The 15,074-nt window shown below is 69.0% G+C and overlaps 2 protein-coding genes across 2 annotated transcripts in view; one reads left to right on the top strand and one right to left on the bottom strand.

Annotated features, from left to right (window-relative positions):
- Nucleotides 1–15,074, top strand: part of BOP1 (BOP1 ribosomal biogenesis factor) — a 26,419-nt gene that overhangs the window by 5,317 nt on the left and 6,028 nt on the right. Inside the window, 10 exon segments of the mRNA XM_024117501.3 lie at nt 2,831–2,911; nt 13,107–13,261; nt 13,356–13,473; nt 13,552–13,653; nt 13,734–13,946; nt 14,020–14,181; nt 14,279–14,359; nt 14,433–14,502; nt 14,581–14,713; nt 14,792–14,972. Coding sequence (XP_023973269.2) covers nt 2,831–2,911; nt 13,107–13,261; nt 13,356–13,473; nt 13,552–13,653; nt 13,734–13,946; nt 14,020–14,181; nt 14,279–14,359; nt 14,433–14,502; nt 14,581–14,713; nt 14,792–14,972 — 1,296 coding nt within the window.
- Nucleotides 9,631–11,416, bottom strand: SCX (scleraxis bHLH transcription factor). The gene is made up of 2 exons (XM_024117533.3): nt 10,844–11,416; nt 9,631–9,920 (listed from the first exon to the last, which is right to left on the bottom strand). Exons 1-2 carry the CDS (start codon nt 11,414–11,416, stop codon nt 9,882–9,884), a joined length of 612 nt encoding a protein of 203 aa, XP_023973301.1. The 3' UTR covers nt 9,631–9,881.

The following is a 15,074-nucleotide window of genomic DNA, read 5'->3' on the forward strand; positions in this document are numbered from 1 at the left end:
AGGCTAAGCGGCCACGGCTCACGGGCCCAGCCGCTCCGCGGCACGTGGGATCCTCCCAGACCGGGGCGCGAACCCAGTTCCCCTGCATCGGCAGGCGGACGCGCAACCACTGCGCCACCAGGGAAGCCCCATGTGTGGGTTTTCCCGTATTTTGTTTCCTTATTCTTTTGTACAGAAGTTCCCATCTTCACTAGTTCAACCTGCTTGCCACGTTCAAGAATGTAACAAGAGACCTAGTAGCGATGTCTAATGTGTAGCTGGCATCTCCCAGATAACTTAAGAGTCCTGCCTGTACCGTCTGTGCCCGGAGCTTACTGCAAACCCTTGGGCAGGAGGAGCCCATCTGGGTCTCAGCTCAGCTCTGGGGAGTGGTGGGCAGGGCTGCCAGGAGACCGGTAGCGGCTGTGATGGGCGCTGTGGAGTCTGGGCGTTGGCTTCTGGGGAGGGATCGGGCCCAGTCAGTGGAGGCCACCTCAGGCAGGACGTGCCTGGGCCTGTCCCCGAGAGCCCCGCCGTGGCCCAGCGTCAGACACTCTTATTTCTGGGGATCAGAGTTCAGGGCAGGAGGAGTGGTGGCGCATCTGGGGTGACATGATCCGTGGGTTTGGGCGATCCCACAGCCCCCCTCAGCTGTGAAGCACATCAACTTCTCCTGTACCCTCCCCAGGTTTCTGGTATGTTCTGCCCTCAGAGGGCGGTCACTCAGATCACATCCCGTGTTCTGGGGTTCACTCACACGTCTGGGTGGGGTGACCTGAGTGGCTGACTCTCACTGGGCATCTCATCTCTGCCCGCCTGTCCCCTCTCTCGGGACTCAGGGCTCCAAGAGCAAGCAAGCCGTGCAGCAGCACACTGGCTGTGGAGCTGCCAGTCGTGATGCGAGGCTGCAGCCTCTCCCAGGAGAGGCCCGTCCTGCCTCCCTTGGTCCCCTGGTCTGGGACATTTGCCTACAGAACCCCACTTCCCTCTGGTCCTGCCCGTGGGCCCCCAGCCATCCACATGGACATGTTTGGGAGCCCGCAGCACGTGGTGTTGAGCCCGTCTTGGGGTGGATGCTGGCGGCTCTGGGCAGCCCCTCGCCACCTGGTGCCTGTGCCTGAGGATGTCGGGGGCCGGGGCTGGGCCGCGTGAGAGAGAGAGAGAGAGAGGGCGGCGCTGTGCGAGTTCTCCTTTTTTTTTACGGTGGCCACTGCCCAGCTACAGTGCCTCTAAACGTTGAAGGGGCGGGGTTTGTTAGGTCCTCCTGGTCCCAGGAGCTGGGCCACGCCCCGCATCGCGGCAGCCCCCTGGTGGCCACCGTGTGCCTTGCAGCGTCACCTCTGGAGGGAGGATGTGGCTTCAGAGCCCTGGTGCCGTGAGGGAGGGCCCTCCTTGCCTGGCGTCCAGCTCTTTCGCCCAGGAACTCACTGCCCCGCTGCTGGGTGCCCCCTCCCCTCGCTGAGGTCCCGCCTGTGTCTGGCTCCCCAGGCATCACTGGGGCTGGCCAGGGCCCCGGGATGGTGGCCTGTCGTGCAGGTGGTGCGGGGCTCCTGGGGTCCGGTGCCTGGTGGGGGGCATCAGACTGGCTGGCGGTTGGCAGCCTTGGAGCACCGTGGCCTGCACTGCCGACCCTGCTGCGACCAGTGGCCCGTCAGCCACGGGCTGGCATCAGGGGGCTGTTGAGAGACTTGCAAGTGGCCCAGCCTGGGGTCCTGCCAGCCCAGGGCCTGGGGCAGGTGTGTCCGCTGGTTGCTGCTATGGGTGAGGACGGCAGGAAAGCTTTGGGTCCCAGGCTGGCCCTCTGCGCCCCCCGCTTGCCCCCGCCCCCAGGCAGTGCTGACCCACTTTCAGCGGGCAGGGCTCCCGCAGCGCACAGCTCGGGGAGCAAGGGGTGGGAGAGACGTGGAAACCGAATCTCGCCTTTTCCTGGCCTGGAAAAAAAGTTACTCTCCCACCCTCCTTACACCGAGGGAAAAACAGGCGGGAGGGAGAGCTGCCTTGCGGGCCTTTGGCTCTTGCCGGGGCAGGGGGGAGCGGGGCTCTGGGCAGGGTGCCTGTGCTTGGGGTGGGGGGCCCCTGCTACACTTTACTGCCCCTGGAGTCGGGGAGAGAGATGGGCTGTTCTCCCCATCAATCCCAGTTCCGGTACACCAGGTCCCCCCACCCCACAAGGGGAGAATCTGTTTTCCAGGTTGGGGTGTGAATGCGCAGTGGCACCCACTCACTGGCCCGGTGGGCGGGGTCAGCCTGGGGCCGGGTCCTCCCGGCATTCTGAGAGTGTGGGTGCCTCTCCGGGCCCTTGGCCGGCTGCGCTGAATGTGGCCTCCTCGGGGCAAGGGTCTTGCCCTAGGAGTGGGTCGGCTGTGGCCCCTCTGCCGGTGGCCGAGAGCGAGTACCATGGCCTTCCCCTCGGTGGACCAGCCCTCACCTGCGTCTGCTGAGAGGCCTTGTCCCCTGACCCCAGGCTGGCTCTGGGCTCGGCTGGGCCTTTGGGCCAGGAGCCCTGCAGCCGTTCTTTTCATTAAGGAGTGCGGGGGTGGCTAAGTGCTCCTTTTCCAGGTGTCAGCCCCTCCCTGGGGTCCTCCCCCGGAGCTTGGACGTTGTGATGGGTCCAGCCCTTGACAGAGGATGACCCTGGGTGGGACCCCCCCCGCCCTGAGAGGCCCACTTAGGCCTGCGGTGTCCCAGTCTTGTCCTGGCGCCGGGACCAGCTTGGAGCCGCTTAGAGACTGGGGTGTGGGAACCTAGGCCTCAGCGTTGGCAGGAGGGGGCGGGTGTCCTGGACCCGCGATCTGCCCCAGGCACAGGGCGTCAGTGTGCTGACATAATTGCTCTCCCCTTCCCTTCCCAGGCCGGGACCCCTTCCCCGAGGACGGAGGTGGCGAGCATGCGGGACGAGGACGAGTACGTGGAGGACAGCTCTGACGAGGAGGTAGGGCTGGGGCTGCGGCCTCCTTGCTCGCAGGGTGGGCTGCACTGCCTGGGCAGAGGTGGGTCAGGCCACAGCGAGGCCTGAGTGGGCGTCCTGGCCTGGGGCCCCAGTCCCCGTCTGGAAGAGCGATTTCAGGGTCGGGGACACATGACTGCATGAGTGTGTGTCATCGTGGGGAGGGGAGGGCACTGGGCACCTCGCAGCCGCCCCTGGGCCCTGGGGGGTGGGCGGCGGGGCTGGCAGGCGGTGGGGGCCCCTATGCTCTGGGTGGGCACCGACAGGCCCGGGGAGGCTTCCCCGACACCCGTCGGCCTGGGCTGGTCCCCGGGGGTGAGGGTGCAGTGACAGGCCCCGTGGGCACCTGTGCTGGGCACTGAGGGCAGGAGACGGGGGCCCAGGATTTCTCACTGGCATCCTGGAGGCCTGGGCCGCTGGGTCCCTCAGTGAATCTGGTCGTCCTTCCCACATTCACGCTCTCAAGGGGAAAGCTCGCTGCCAGGCTAGGGGTGCTCGGTCTGGCCAGAGGCTGCCGTGGCTCAGCTGCCCGGAGCTGCCCGTGGGTTCTGGAGGGCGCTGGGGCTGAGGAGCCTCCCAGGTAGACGTGGCCGTGCTGCTCGCCCAGCCGCCCCCTCCCTGATGTGTCCTGGCCACCGGGCAGGGCTTGCGGCCCCCATGCCCACTGCCCTGGCCTGAGCCCTCTGGGTGTGTGCCTCCTCGGGCTGGGGGGGCCTGCAGAGACAGCGGTCCCCGCCCCCCGGTGGCTCTTCCTGCTGCCTGCCAGGGGCTGTCCCCGGCTGGGGAGACACGCGCCCCCTCCCCTGCACAGCTTCCACCCCCATCCTCCGCTCTCTTGGCAGCGGCTGCAGGAGCCTTGGCTGCCCGCCCGATCCGGTCTCTGTGCGTTCAGAGAACAGAGACAAAACAAAATAAATTGGTTTCCTGGCCGGAGCAGCGGGCGTACTCGGTGAAGGGGGGCCTGTGCAGCGCGGCTCCCGGCCTGTCTCACCCCCTCCCAGGGGCTCTGGCTGTCGGCAGCCACATCCTGTCGGCTACTTTTTTATATTCGGTATTTTGAGAAATCGATGATGATTGTAAATGGAGTGCAGAGGCCGGGGGAGGGGCTTCAGCCCGCCCGCGGGGAGGCGCTCCTCCTGGCCTGGGCTGTGCTGGAGCCGCCGGGGTGGGGGCTGCTTCCTCCGGCGATGACTATCCCATATGTCGCCTGAGTGACAGGGAGCCGTGCTTCTGCCAGCACAGCCGGCTGTGGCTCGAGGGGGCGGCAGAGCTCGGCTTTCAGGGACCAGGCTGGCCTGACAGATGCTCTCCTCCCTGAGAAGTGCTGCCCTGGCGCTCCCCCCCGCCCCGCCACACACACACTTGTCGCCGCGTCTCTGCTGTTCCTGCAAAGCAGGGTGGGCTTCAGGGAAGAGGCTTGAGAGGTGGGGTGGCGAGCCGTCCTCTCGGGGGCCCAAGGGGCGAGAGCACCCCGGGGCTGTGCCGTGGGTGGTTGGCACCTGGGAGGGGCCACCGTCCGCGAACACTTGGTCGCATCATGTCGGGCAGCGCCTCCTCCACGCAGCATCCTTGGAGGTGGCCGGTGGTGCCAGGACTCTCCACTCAGGCCTTGGCCAGCCTCCAGCAGTGGTGTCCTGACAAGGCGTGCTCCCGGGGGAGAACCTGCGGTGTGGCGGTGCCCAACCTCCCCCTCCCCGGTCCCTGTCCTGCCCACCCCTCAGGCCTGGGCTTGAGGCCCAGGGTTTCTAGGCCCCCTGACCGCCGGCCTCTGCCGCGCCTGGCTTTGGGGGACCCCGGCCCCGGGCACTGACTGGTGAGCGACGGTTCTCCATCTCGGGAGACCTGGGTCCTGTTTCTGTACCTTGGCCTTCTCCGTACCTTCCCCCTAGCTCACATCCCAGGCAGCAACAGGGCTGCAGCCCCTGGACCTGCTGCCAGGCCACGCGTGGCGGGGGTCCTGGCCACCGTGAGTGGGGGGAGCCCCGCTCCCACAAGTCCACTGCACCCCTCCCCCACAGACGTGATCTCATCCAGCTGCCGCCCCGGGAGGAGGGGCGGGGGCGGGGGGCTGGGCGGCCTTCGCAGCAGCGGGGTTCCCCCACCCTGTCTCTGGCCTGGGAGAAGCTGGGAGAAGCTGAGGCCTTGGGCGGGCGGGGGTGGGGGCGGGGCTGTGAGCCCCCGGGGTCCCGGCCCTGCAGGAGCGGGCGGTCGGCGGGCGCATCTGCGTCCGGCTGCGGTCCTCTCAGCTCTCCCGCCAGGCGCCGCTAATGGCCTCCCGGCTACTGAGCGGCAGCCGCCTCCTCCGGGCCCCGCCCCCGGCCCCGGCCCCCGGCGCGGCCCTCGGCCCTCGGCGCTCGATCGCTGCTGGCAGCGCAGCCGCGGCTCGGGTTTCGAGCTGTTGTGTAGAGCGTGCGTCTCGGCCTCGCGGGCCGCCGGCCTCCCTGGCGGGCCCCCATCCCCGCGGCCAGGCTCCGACAGCCCCTCGGGTCGCCCCGGCCGCCTGGCCTGGGAGGGGCCCGATGACACCGTGGCCTCGCAGGTGGCCGTGGGGGGCGGTGGGTGTGGTGGCTGTGACCTCAGGGCGCCCCTGGCTGCCTTTGCCAGGCACCACCTCTCAGCCAGGCCCCGCTGTGTTTGGGTGTGGGGGGGGTGCCCCACCCCCGCCCCGCCAGCACCGCCCGCCCTGGGTCCACTTGGGAGACAGGGTTCCCCCTGGGGAGGGCGGAGACTGTTGGAGGACGGCGGGGCCTGGGGGCTCAGGAGCTGTGCAGAGCAGCACCCTCCCTCTCACTGGGGCACCTGGGTGGTAGAGGCCCTGGCCTGCCCTGTGCCCACTGGAGCCAGTTTCCCGGGGCAGGCGGGTGGGAGGGAGGGTGCTGGGCCTGGGGCGGGGCGGGGGTGGCGTGGGTGTCGCCCTAGGGCTGGAGGTGTGGCCGTAGACCGGGGCTGGCTGGGCAGGCTTGTGGGGTGCAAGTTCTGTAGGAAAGACGGTTGAGCGGCCAGCATGTGTCCCGGCCCAGGCCGGGGCTGCCTTGCGGAGGACAGGGCTCGGGGTCGGGGGCTGGCCGTGTGTGGGCAGGGGCTCGGGGTGAGTCCTCCCGAATGATGTCTTGGAGGGGCTGGGGCTGGGATGTGAAGCAGTGTAGTGGGCCTTTGGTACTTAGCAAGGGAGTCCCAAGCCTGTGCCCACCTCCAGCATTCCCAGAGGAGTTTCTGGGAGCCCTTGCCTGCAGGGAGCCGAGATTCGGGTGTCCCACGTGGGAACGCCCACTGGACCCTGGCCAACCCCAGGAGGGGGAGGGGCAGGTGGGTGGGGGTCTTGGGTATCTGAGGACCCAGGAGCAGGGGCAACCTCGGTGCCCTCTCCCCCTCCCCCATGGACCCCTTGGCGGGGGAGTGGACTTGCTTCCCTCTACCCCAGCGGCCGTGGAGGCACTGGTCAGGGGTCAAGGAGTGGCCTTGGAGGGACCCTGTGCCCATGCAACGTCCGACGGCTCAGGGGTGGGTCGGGCCAGCAGCGCTTTTGTGAGGATGGCAACTGGAAGGGAAGGCTGATGGAGGAGGTTTGCGGAGGGGGTTCTGAGTTTCTCGCCAGCCCCACCCTGGCCTGGCTGGCCACAGCTCGTGGGCCCTGCTTCTGACCCCGACCCCTGCTGGGATCCCCTCAGCTGGCTTTGGCCTTTGGGGCAGGAAGAGGCCGAGTGGGACCTGGCTTTCTCCCCTTGGGCCCATCGACCAGGACTCATCCTGCCAGCACCTTGTGTGGGTTCAGCTGCAGCAGGTGGCCTGGGGCACGTGGCCTGTCCTCCTCCCGCCATGGAGTGCAGGAGAGAGGAGGCGCGGGAAGGCGGGGGGGGGCGGGGGGGCTCCGTGCCGGGGGAGCCGAGGGAACACTGCCGGCATTGTAATCGGAGAGGGGCAAGGGAAGAGAGAGCCCGAGCGAGGGCGGCTGACCCCGTGCTCCCCGGGGACAGGTGGGAGAGGCGAACGAGGAGAGAGTGAAGGATTCCAGAGGTGGGCCGGCTTCCTTTCTCTCAGACAGACACGGGAGGAGGTGGGCAGCGGGCCAGCGCCGTACCTGCAGTTCCAATCTGCGGTCCTGACAGCTGCAGCCACTTTGGGGAGGGGGAGGGGAGGGGGGGCGCTCTGCAAGAGCGGAAAAATCCCAGCCGACACATCAGCCGGTGGCCGCCCGTGTCCGGTGCAGCCTGGGGGGTGGGGGACCCCTGCCGCCCGAAGGCTCGTCCTTGGGGCATGGCGGACCCCCTGGGAGAGCGCCGGCTGGGGGCTGTCTGGGCCCTGGAGGGGTCGGCGGGCTCCCGCCCCCACGGGGTCACATGTGCTTCCTGGCAGCCCGCAGGTGCTGCGCAGGGTGGGGGCCGGCTGGCCTGCGGGCGCAGGCGGCCTGGCGATGGATCACGTGGTGCCGCCAGCAGCTCGTTCCCCAGGCTGGGGACAGGGAGCTGACAGCCTGGCCCTGATGGCCATCAGAGCGTTTCCAGCCCTGCTTGGCCCGCAGAGGCGGCTGCTGGCCCAGGGTGCGGGCTGGGCCCTCCTTTCGTGCCGCCTCTGTGGGGCACCGGCACTTGGAGGCTCGGTGGAGGGGCGAGGCTGGCGTCCTGGGGAGGAAGTGGGGTTTGTGGTGGACGGGGGCCCGGCGGCTGCCGTGAGTAGCCGAGTGGACTCTCGTGGGGCCGCAGGGGCTCGGGCCGGCCCGCCACCCCCAGTCTGGTTTGAATTTCTGGAGCGGTGGAGGGTGACGGCGTGCTCCTCCCCGCCCCCTCCCCTCCCTCTCCTGCTGGCTGGCGGGCCAGGCTCTCAGCCTCTGCTGCTACCGGTGCAGCTCAGGGAGCGACCGGGCCCACTGCCCGGGCCCAAGGCTGGCCAAGCTGCAGCCGCTGTCGGAGTCACAGGCCCAGCAGCCGAGGGCCTGGCCCGCGCGCCCTGTGCCAGGACCTGCCGGCCCCTGGGGACCGTCCCAACGGCCTGTCCTCTCCTACCGACTTGGCATCTCCGAGGCTCCCTCCGCCCCTTCTCCTCTCCTGCACCGGCTCCAAGGGTCCCTGACACCCATGCCCCTCCGGCCTCGCCCTGCCTGTCCCCCTCGCCCTGCATGCTTCTCTCAGGCCTCTGTGCGGAGCATGCGGCCCCCTGCCCCCTGCCGCCCATCGTTTTCGGGAGGATTTGTGAGGGGGAGGGTGCACCCCCACCCAGCCCAGGTATGGAGAGGTGAGGCCGGTGGGTGAGCGGCAGGTGGGCCACAGACCGTCCCCACAGAACTGCACTGGTGCCCTGGGGAGCAGGTGAGGCAGGCCGGAGACCCTGGGGGGCGTCCCTGCTTGCCCGCGTGCCCCTCCGCGGGTCGTGTTCTCGCAGTGTCCTCAGTGCCCCGGGGTGGAAGGGGTGCCTTTCTCATCCCCCAGGCAGACCCCCCATTCCTCCTGGGTCCTGGCCCTCCAGGCCGGCGGGCGGGGGTGACCGAGCGTGCCCTCTCCCCCCCGTTCGGCCGGCCAGCTGTAGGCTCCTGCAGGATTAAGGAGAGGAAATTTGGGGTTGGGTTTCTCTCTGAGTGGAACCTGCCGTTGTGACTTTTTATCCTGTTATATTTCTATCAGATTGGACACAGCCCCCTTCTAGTCCTTAATGGCTCTGGCTTTGAGAATTTCCTCCAAAATTACACCATCGCTTCCTGCTTCTTGGTTCCCTGGAGCCCGTCTGTTCAGAGGAGGGGGCAGCTCTAGCCCTGCCCTGTTGGGGTGCCCACGTGGGCCTCGGCACCTGCCCTCTCCCGGGGTCCCTGAGCCTGCGCTGAGGGCTAGCGGGGCCCGGGGCCGGCCCCTGGCGCTCTTGGCCAGACCCTGCCCGCTGGCCGGAAGTCAGGCTGCTGGCCAGCCTGGGGGTGTTGGGGTGGCCTGCACAGAGCCGCCCCCGCCTCTCTTCTCCGCTGTGCCCGTGGAGCTCGCGCCACTAGTCTATAATTGTCACCTGCAAGATTTTAATGGTCCGCCAGCTGTGCACAGCTCGGGGAGAGGCCTGAATTGCCCTCCTCATGGGCAGGTGGGGCCTCTGGGGGAGTTGGGTGGGTGGGTGGTGGGCAGCCAGGGGTCCTCCCGGTGTGAGCAGTGCTGCCGGGGCCAGTCGCAGGGGTGGGGGCCGGGGTGGGCCCCAGGGGTGCACACAGGCAGCTGCCACCTGGTCCACGCCCTCAGGCCTGGGGACTCGCTCTGCCAGACAGTGCCCCTCGCTTACCCTCCCCTACATGCCCGCTTCGTGGGGCTCCGTGGGCAGAGGCTGAGGTGCCGAGGCCCTGAAGACCGACCAGCAAGTTGCATGCCGCAGGCACTGAGGACCCTTCAGGGCCCCGGGACACCTGGCAGGCTCTCGGAGCGGGCGTGGGGCGCGACTGCTCCCGGGCCCCGGCTGCCTGTGTCCTGCTCGGTCCCTCGCCCTCCTCTCCCCTCACAGGTCTCCTTCGGGCCCCACGCCATAGTTCCCTGGTCGTGGGTGCTGGGCGCGCCGGCCCTGAGCCCTGGAAAGCGGGGGGCCTTCCCCGAGAACTGGGTACCTTGGCCCACGGAGCCCTGAGGGCGGGGAGGGTGGGCTCGGGCTCCGGCTCAGGGTGGATTCTGAACTGCTGGAGAGGACAGTGTGCGTCTGTGTTTAGAAGATAATTGTTTTGTTTTTAATTATACAAAGTTTCCAGACTTTATATTATCATATCAAAGACACAAGATGCCAGCACATAGTGACCAGAAGAAAACCAGGTTGGGAGCCAGCACGGAAAGTTCCAGTGGGGCTGGGCAAGTGCTGGGCCAGCTCCGAGTCCCACCGCCTGTCTGTCCATCGGCCCTGCTCACAGCCGGGGCAGGGCTGGCCTGGGGGGTGCCCTCAGGGAGGCCTGTGCCCGAGTCAGGTCCATGGGGGCTCTCCGTGGATGGCCCAGCAGCATCCGCCTCTAACTCCGAATCGCCGTCTTTCTGTCTCGGTCCTTGCTCTGCAGAGGGGAGGGCAGTGTCAGGGCCCGCGCAGAAACCAGTGCCAGCCTATACCTCTGGGCTTCCCCACTGGGTGCTGTCTCGGGTGGTGGGTGCTGAAAGCACCCCCCTTCCACGCTCAGCCCGGTTTCCCCAAGCTGCTTGGGGAGGAGAGTACGCTGCTGCACAGCCGAAATTGTAAAATTAAATTTCCCAGATGTTCAGGCCCCAGGAGCTCGCGCGTGCCGTCTGGAGAGGAAATGGGGATTGGGGAAAGCCGCGCCGTATTTTCTCCCTGCTCACCCTGCTTTTCCGGTGCCACCAAGCACAGCAGGAGCTGTAAATCACGGCCAGCCAGTGTCTCCCGCAGCGGGGCCTCTCCCCCAGCCCCCAAGTCTCCTGCCCGCTCCTGCCAGCGGGTCCCACAGCTGCACTGGTGTCTGAGTGGGCAGCCCCAGGGGCAGGGGCCAGGGGAGGGCAGGCAGGTGCCCGATAAGCCTTAGGCCAGTGGCAGAGCAAGTGGATCCCAGAGGGGTCTCCTTCCCCTGGGGCAGGGTGGGCGGCCAGAGTTGCTTGATCCAACCCTGGTTTGGTTCCCTAGCTTCCACGTTGGTGCCAGCCCTGCCTTGGCCTCTTCACCCATCTGGCCCTGGGTGGTCATCTCTGGTCCCCGTGGGAGCCTGTGTCCAGGAGACTCGTGCGGAGAATGTCCAGGGAAGGCCCAGCCCCGCCTGCTCCGGCTGCGCCCTCCTCCTTGCGCTCCTCCCTCCCTGGGCTCGGGGCTGTGCCGCTGTGGGCTAACAGGTGCTGCTGGGGAGCTCTGCCTGCCTCTGGCCCCGCCCTCTCTGCCAGGCAGGTGTGGGTTGCACGGGTGGTTTGGAGGTGGGGGGCGCCCCATCCTCCTCGCCTCCCTTTCTGGGGACGACCCGCGGCCAACACTCACCAACTTTCTTTGGTTGCTGAGGCAGAAGGTGCAGATCTGTTTGGGCTGGGCGTTCTCGCCGTCGCGGGCGGGGGGCGGGGGCGGCGGGGGTGGAGGGCTGCCAGAGCGCGCCGCGTGGAAGAAGGCGGGCCCCGAGTGGCAGGGTTGCCCGTCGCCGCAGGCCTCACCCACCAGCAGCACGTTGCCCAGGTGCGAGATGTAGCTGGAGGCCAGGCGCAGGGTCTCGATCTTGGAGAGCTTGCGGTCGGCCGGCTCGGTGGGGATGAGCGTGCGCAGCGCCGTGAAGGCCGTGTTCACGCTGTTCGTCCGGTCCCGCTCGCGCGCGTTCGCCGTGTGCCGCTGTCGGGGCTCGCGGCCCGGCCGCCCCCCAGGCCCCGGGCCGCCGCCCCCCGCCCGCCGGCCCCCGGCCCGTCTCCGGGCGCCCTGGAGGCCGCAGCGCGCCGCGTGCACGCGGCAGGGCTTCTCGTCGGAGCCCGAACTCTCGCTGCCGCGGTCCTCGTCCTCCGACAGCGGGCTCACCTCGGGGTACAGGTAGCGGCCGGGCGGTGCCGAGCGCAGCATCGCGAAGGACATGGGGCCGGCGGCCGCCGTCAGCTCCGCCGCGCGCCGTGCATGCCGCCGCCGCCGCCGCCGCCGCCGCCGCCGCCCAGGCCAGGGGGGCGCGGGGTCTCAGGGCTCCCGCGGTGGCGGCTGCGGCGCCGCGCGCACGTGTGCGTCCCGGGCTGGAGCAGGGCCGCGGGCCGGGCCTTTATAGCCGAGGCGGCCCCTCCCCCGCGCCGGCCCGCCCTCCTCCCCGCCTCCCAGCCCCTGGAGGCCGCTTGGAGCAGGGGCCCTCTGTCCCTCTGCCTTCTCGCGCCGCAGTGAAGGGGCCGAGCATCTTGCTGTCTTGGGGTTGCGGGGGAAGTGGGAGCCCCCTTCTGGGTGGTACCAGGGCTGTGCCGCCTCCTCTCCTCCCTCTTTGCGGGGGGCAGGAGGGTCACGCGGGACCCATGACCCGGGTCTTCTCGCTTGGCATGACCAAGTTAACCCAGCTGCCCTGGCCCCAGCGCCTGGCCACACCCTGTCTGTCTCTCCCTCCCATGTACGCTTGGGCCTTCTGTGCCCGGAGGAGGGGGCAGAGAACAGCTTTGAGGGGCTGGAGTTCAGCCCCAGCTCCCTCGGCCGCCTCCCCTCAGGCTTGTGCCTGGGGTCGCCTGGTGGCACAGCCTGTCTCTCCTGCACCTGCCCCCTCCTGGCATCACCCTCCAGGTCTGGCCCAGGCTGTGCATGCTCTCTTTACCGGCTCCTGCCTGCGCTTCTGCTCTGGAGAACCCCCCACCAGCACCCCGTTCCCCTACTGAGTGCTCCCGTGGGCCTTTTCTCTGGGCCACTGACCCCCCAACCCCAGTCTGTCCAATTCAGGGATGGCTGTGTAGACTTGGGGGTTACAGGAGAAGGAAGGGCATTCCTAGCAACGGCAGGGACACACGGGGGCACACCTGGAGGATGGGCAAGCTGGGAGAACTAAAGTCGGCAGGTTGGGGGCTGGGGGCAGGTGCAGAGGGGCAGCTCCCAGAGGGTCCTGTCCTGCTGTAAGGGGGAGGGGTTCCCAGGCTCCCGGCCGTGCTGTCTCATCGGGGCCACTCCTCCCGTGGCTACTGTTGCAGGAAGCGGCCGCCTGGGCAGCAGTCTCCGTGCTGGGTGGAGGGAGGGTGGCGGCTGGCAGGGGCCTCGACCAGGAATGTGTGTCCAGGAATGTGGCTGCTCTGCCCGCTGAGGGTGGGGTGGGGGACAGGGCTGGGGGGCTGGGGAGTCCCTGAACGCTTGCAGGTCACAATGCGGTGGGTTCGGCCTCCCTTTGTGGTGGGTTGGTGGGGTCTTCCCTGAGTCCCTGCCCGTGGCTACCCGGTTTTGCCTAAGGCCCCCCGCCAGGGGAGGGAGCCCACGGGCGATGAGGTCACCCTTGCCTGTGGCTGCCCAGAGCCCTGGCCAAGGAATCCAGGGGGGAGGCTCTGGGTTGGCACCACTTCAGTGGAAAATGTGAAGGTACAGCTCCGGCGCCTCTGAGGGTCAGGGGGGTGGTGGGGGACAGTGCCGGCCGCCCTGCCACGTCACACCCCAGGGAGAAGGCACGAGTCAGGGTGCCCGGGTGCTGCCCCTGGCTAGCCTTGAAGCCAGTCCCTTTGCTCTCACCTTTTCCCCTCGTCTGTGTCTTTTGGGGGGCTTGGAGGGACGGGTGGGCACAGTGGGTGTCCAGCGCCTATATGCTGGCCTCCTGCCCCAGGACATCCGGAACACGGTGGGCAATGTGCCCTTGGAGTGGTACGATGACTTCCCCCACGTGGGCTACGACCTGGACGGCAGGCGCATCTATAAGCCCCTGCGCACCCCTGACGAGCTGGACCAGTTTCTGGACAAGATGGACAACCCTGACTACTGGTGCGGGCGTGGGGCGGGGACTGGGGGGTGGGGCAGGGCCGGTGGGCTGGGGCGGGGTGGGGCAGGGCCGCGGGCTCTGACGGGCAGCTCCTAGGCGCACGGTGCGGGACCGGATGACGGGGCACAGCGTGCAGCTGACAGATGAACAGGTGGCCCTGGTGCGGCGACTGCAGAGGGGCCAGTTTGGGGATGTGAGCTTCAACCCGTACGAGGTAAGGGGCAGCCGCTGGCCCCAGGGTCTGGGGGCACCTGCAGGGCCCGGGCCCACACCCCTCTGCTTGCCCCCCCAGCCGGCTGTGGACTTCTTCAGTGGGGACCTCATGATCCACCCGGTGACCAACCGGCCTGCTGACAAGCGCAGCTTTATCCCATCCCTGGTGGAGAAGGCGAAGGTGGGTGCGGCCCCATCCTCCGGCCCGCCCCCGGCCACCCGCCCCGCCCCGCCCCCGCCCTGACCCTGCCGCCTCTGCAGGTCTCCCGCATGGTGCACGCCATTAAGATGGGCTGGATCCAGCCTCGCCGTCCTCGGGACTCCACCCCCAGCTTCTACGACCTGTGGGCCCAAGAGGACCCCGACGCGGTGCTGGGCCGCCACAAAATGCACGTGCCTGCACCCAAGCTGGCCCTGCCGGGCCACGCGGAGTCCTACAACCCACCTCCCGAGTACCTGCCCAGCGAGGAGGAGGTGAGCCTGGTGCGGGCGGGGGCCTGCCTGCCGCCGCCCGCCCCGCGCTCCGGGCTCACTCCTGCCTTCACAGCGCATGGCCTGGGAGCAGCGGGAGCCCGCCGAGAGGAGCCTCAACTTCCTGCCGCGCCGGTTCCCGAGCCTGCGGGCTGTGCCCGCGTACGGCCGCTTCATCCAGGAGCGCTTCGAGCGCTGCCTTGACCTCTACCTGTGCCCGCGGCAGCGCAAGATGAGGGTGTGCGGTGCGGGGGGGGGGGCTGCCGGGGGGAGCTGCCGGGCGGGGGCGGGGAGTGGGGGGTGGACGCGGCTGACCCCGCGTGCTCCTCTCCCAGGTGAACGTGGACCCTGAGGACCTCATCCCCAGACTGCCCCGGCCCCGCGACCTGCAGCCTTTCCCCACGTGCCAGGCCCTGGTGAGCAGGCAGGGCGGGGCGGCCGAGAGCACACAGCTCCGGGGCTCCGTCCCTCACCACCCCTTCTCTGCAGGTCTACAGGGGCCACAGCGACCTCGTCCGCTGCCTCAGTGTCTCCCCGGGTGGCCAGTGGCTGGCATCAGGTGGGCCTCGGGTGGGGCAGCCCTGCCGTGGGGGCTGGGCTGGGGGCCGGGTGCTGAGAGCCCATCCGCTGTGCCCAGGCTCGGACGATGGCTCGGTGCGGCTCTGGGAGGTGGCCTCCGCCCGCTGCGTGAGGACTGTGCCCGCGGGGGGCGTGGTGAAGAGTGTCGCCTGGAACCCCCGCCCGACCGTCTGCCTGGTGGCCGTGGCAGTGTGAGTATGAGGCCAGGGGTGCCTGTGCCGGCCGGGGCGGTCCTATGCCTGGGGGCCTTCACCGGGCTCTGGCCACAGGGAGGACGCAGTGCTGCTGCTGAACCCGGCCCTGGGGGACCGGCTCGTGGTGGGCAGCACGGACCAGCTGCTGAGCGCCTTCACCCCCCCGGCGGAGCCCTCTGCGCAGCCCGCCCACTGGCTGGAAGCCTCGGAGGAGGAGCGCCGGGGCGGCCTGCGGCTGCGCATCTGCCACGGCAAGGTGGGGGGGCTATGGGGGAGGGTGGGGGGAGGGGAGGGGGCGGGGCGGGGGCGGGGCGGCTCAGCCCACCTCGCCTTCCTGCAGCCAGTGACACAGGGGACT

The sequence above is a fragment of the Physeter macrocephalus genome, chromosome 15 (assembly GCF_002837175.3).
Source record: "Physeter macrocephalus isolate SW-GA chromosome 15, ASM283717v5, whole genome shotgun sequence".
Taxonomy (NCBI): Eukaryota; Metazoa; Chordata; class Mammalia; order Artiodactyla; family Physeteridae; genus Physeter; species Physeter macrocephalus.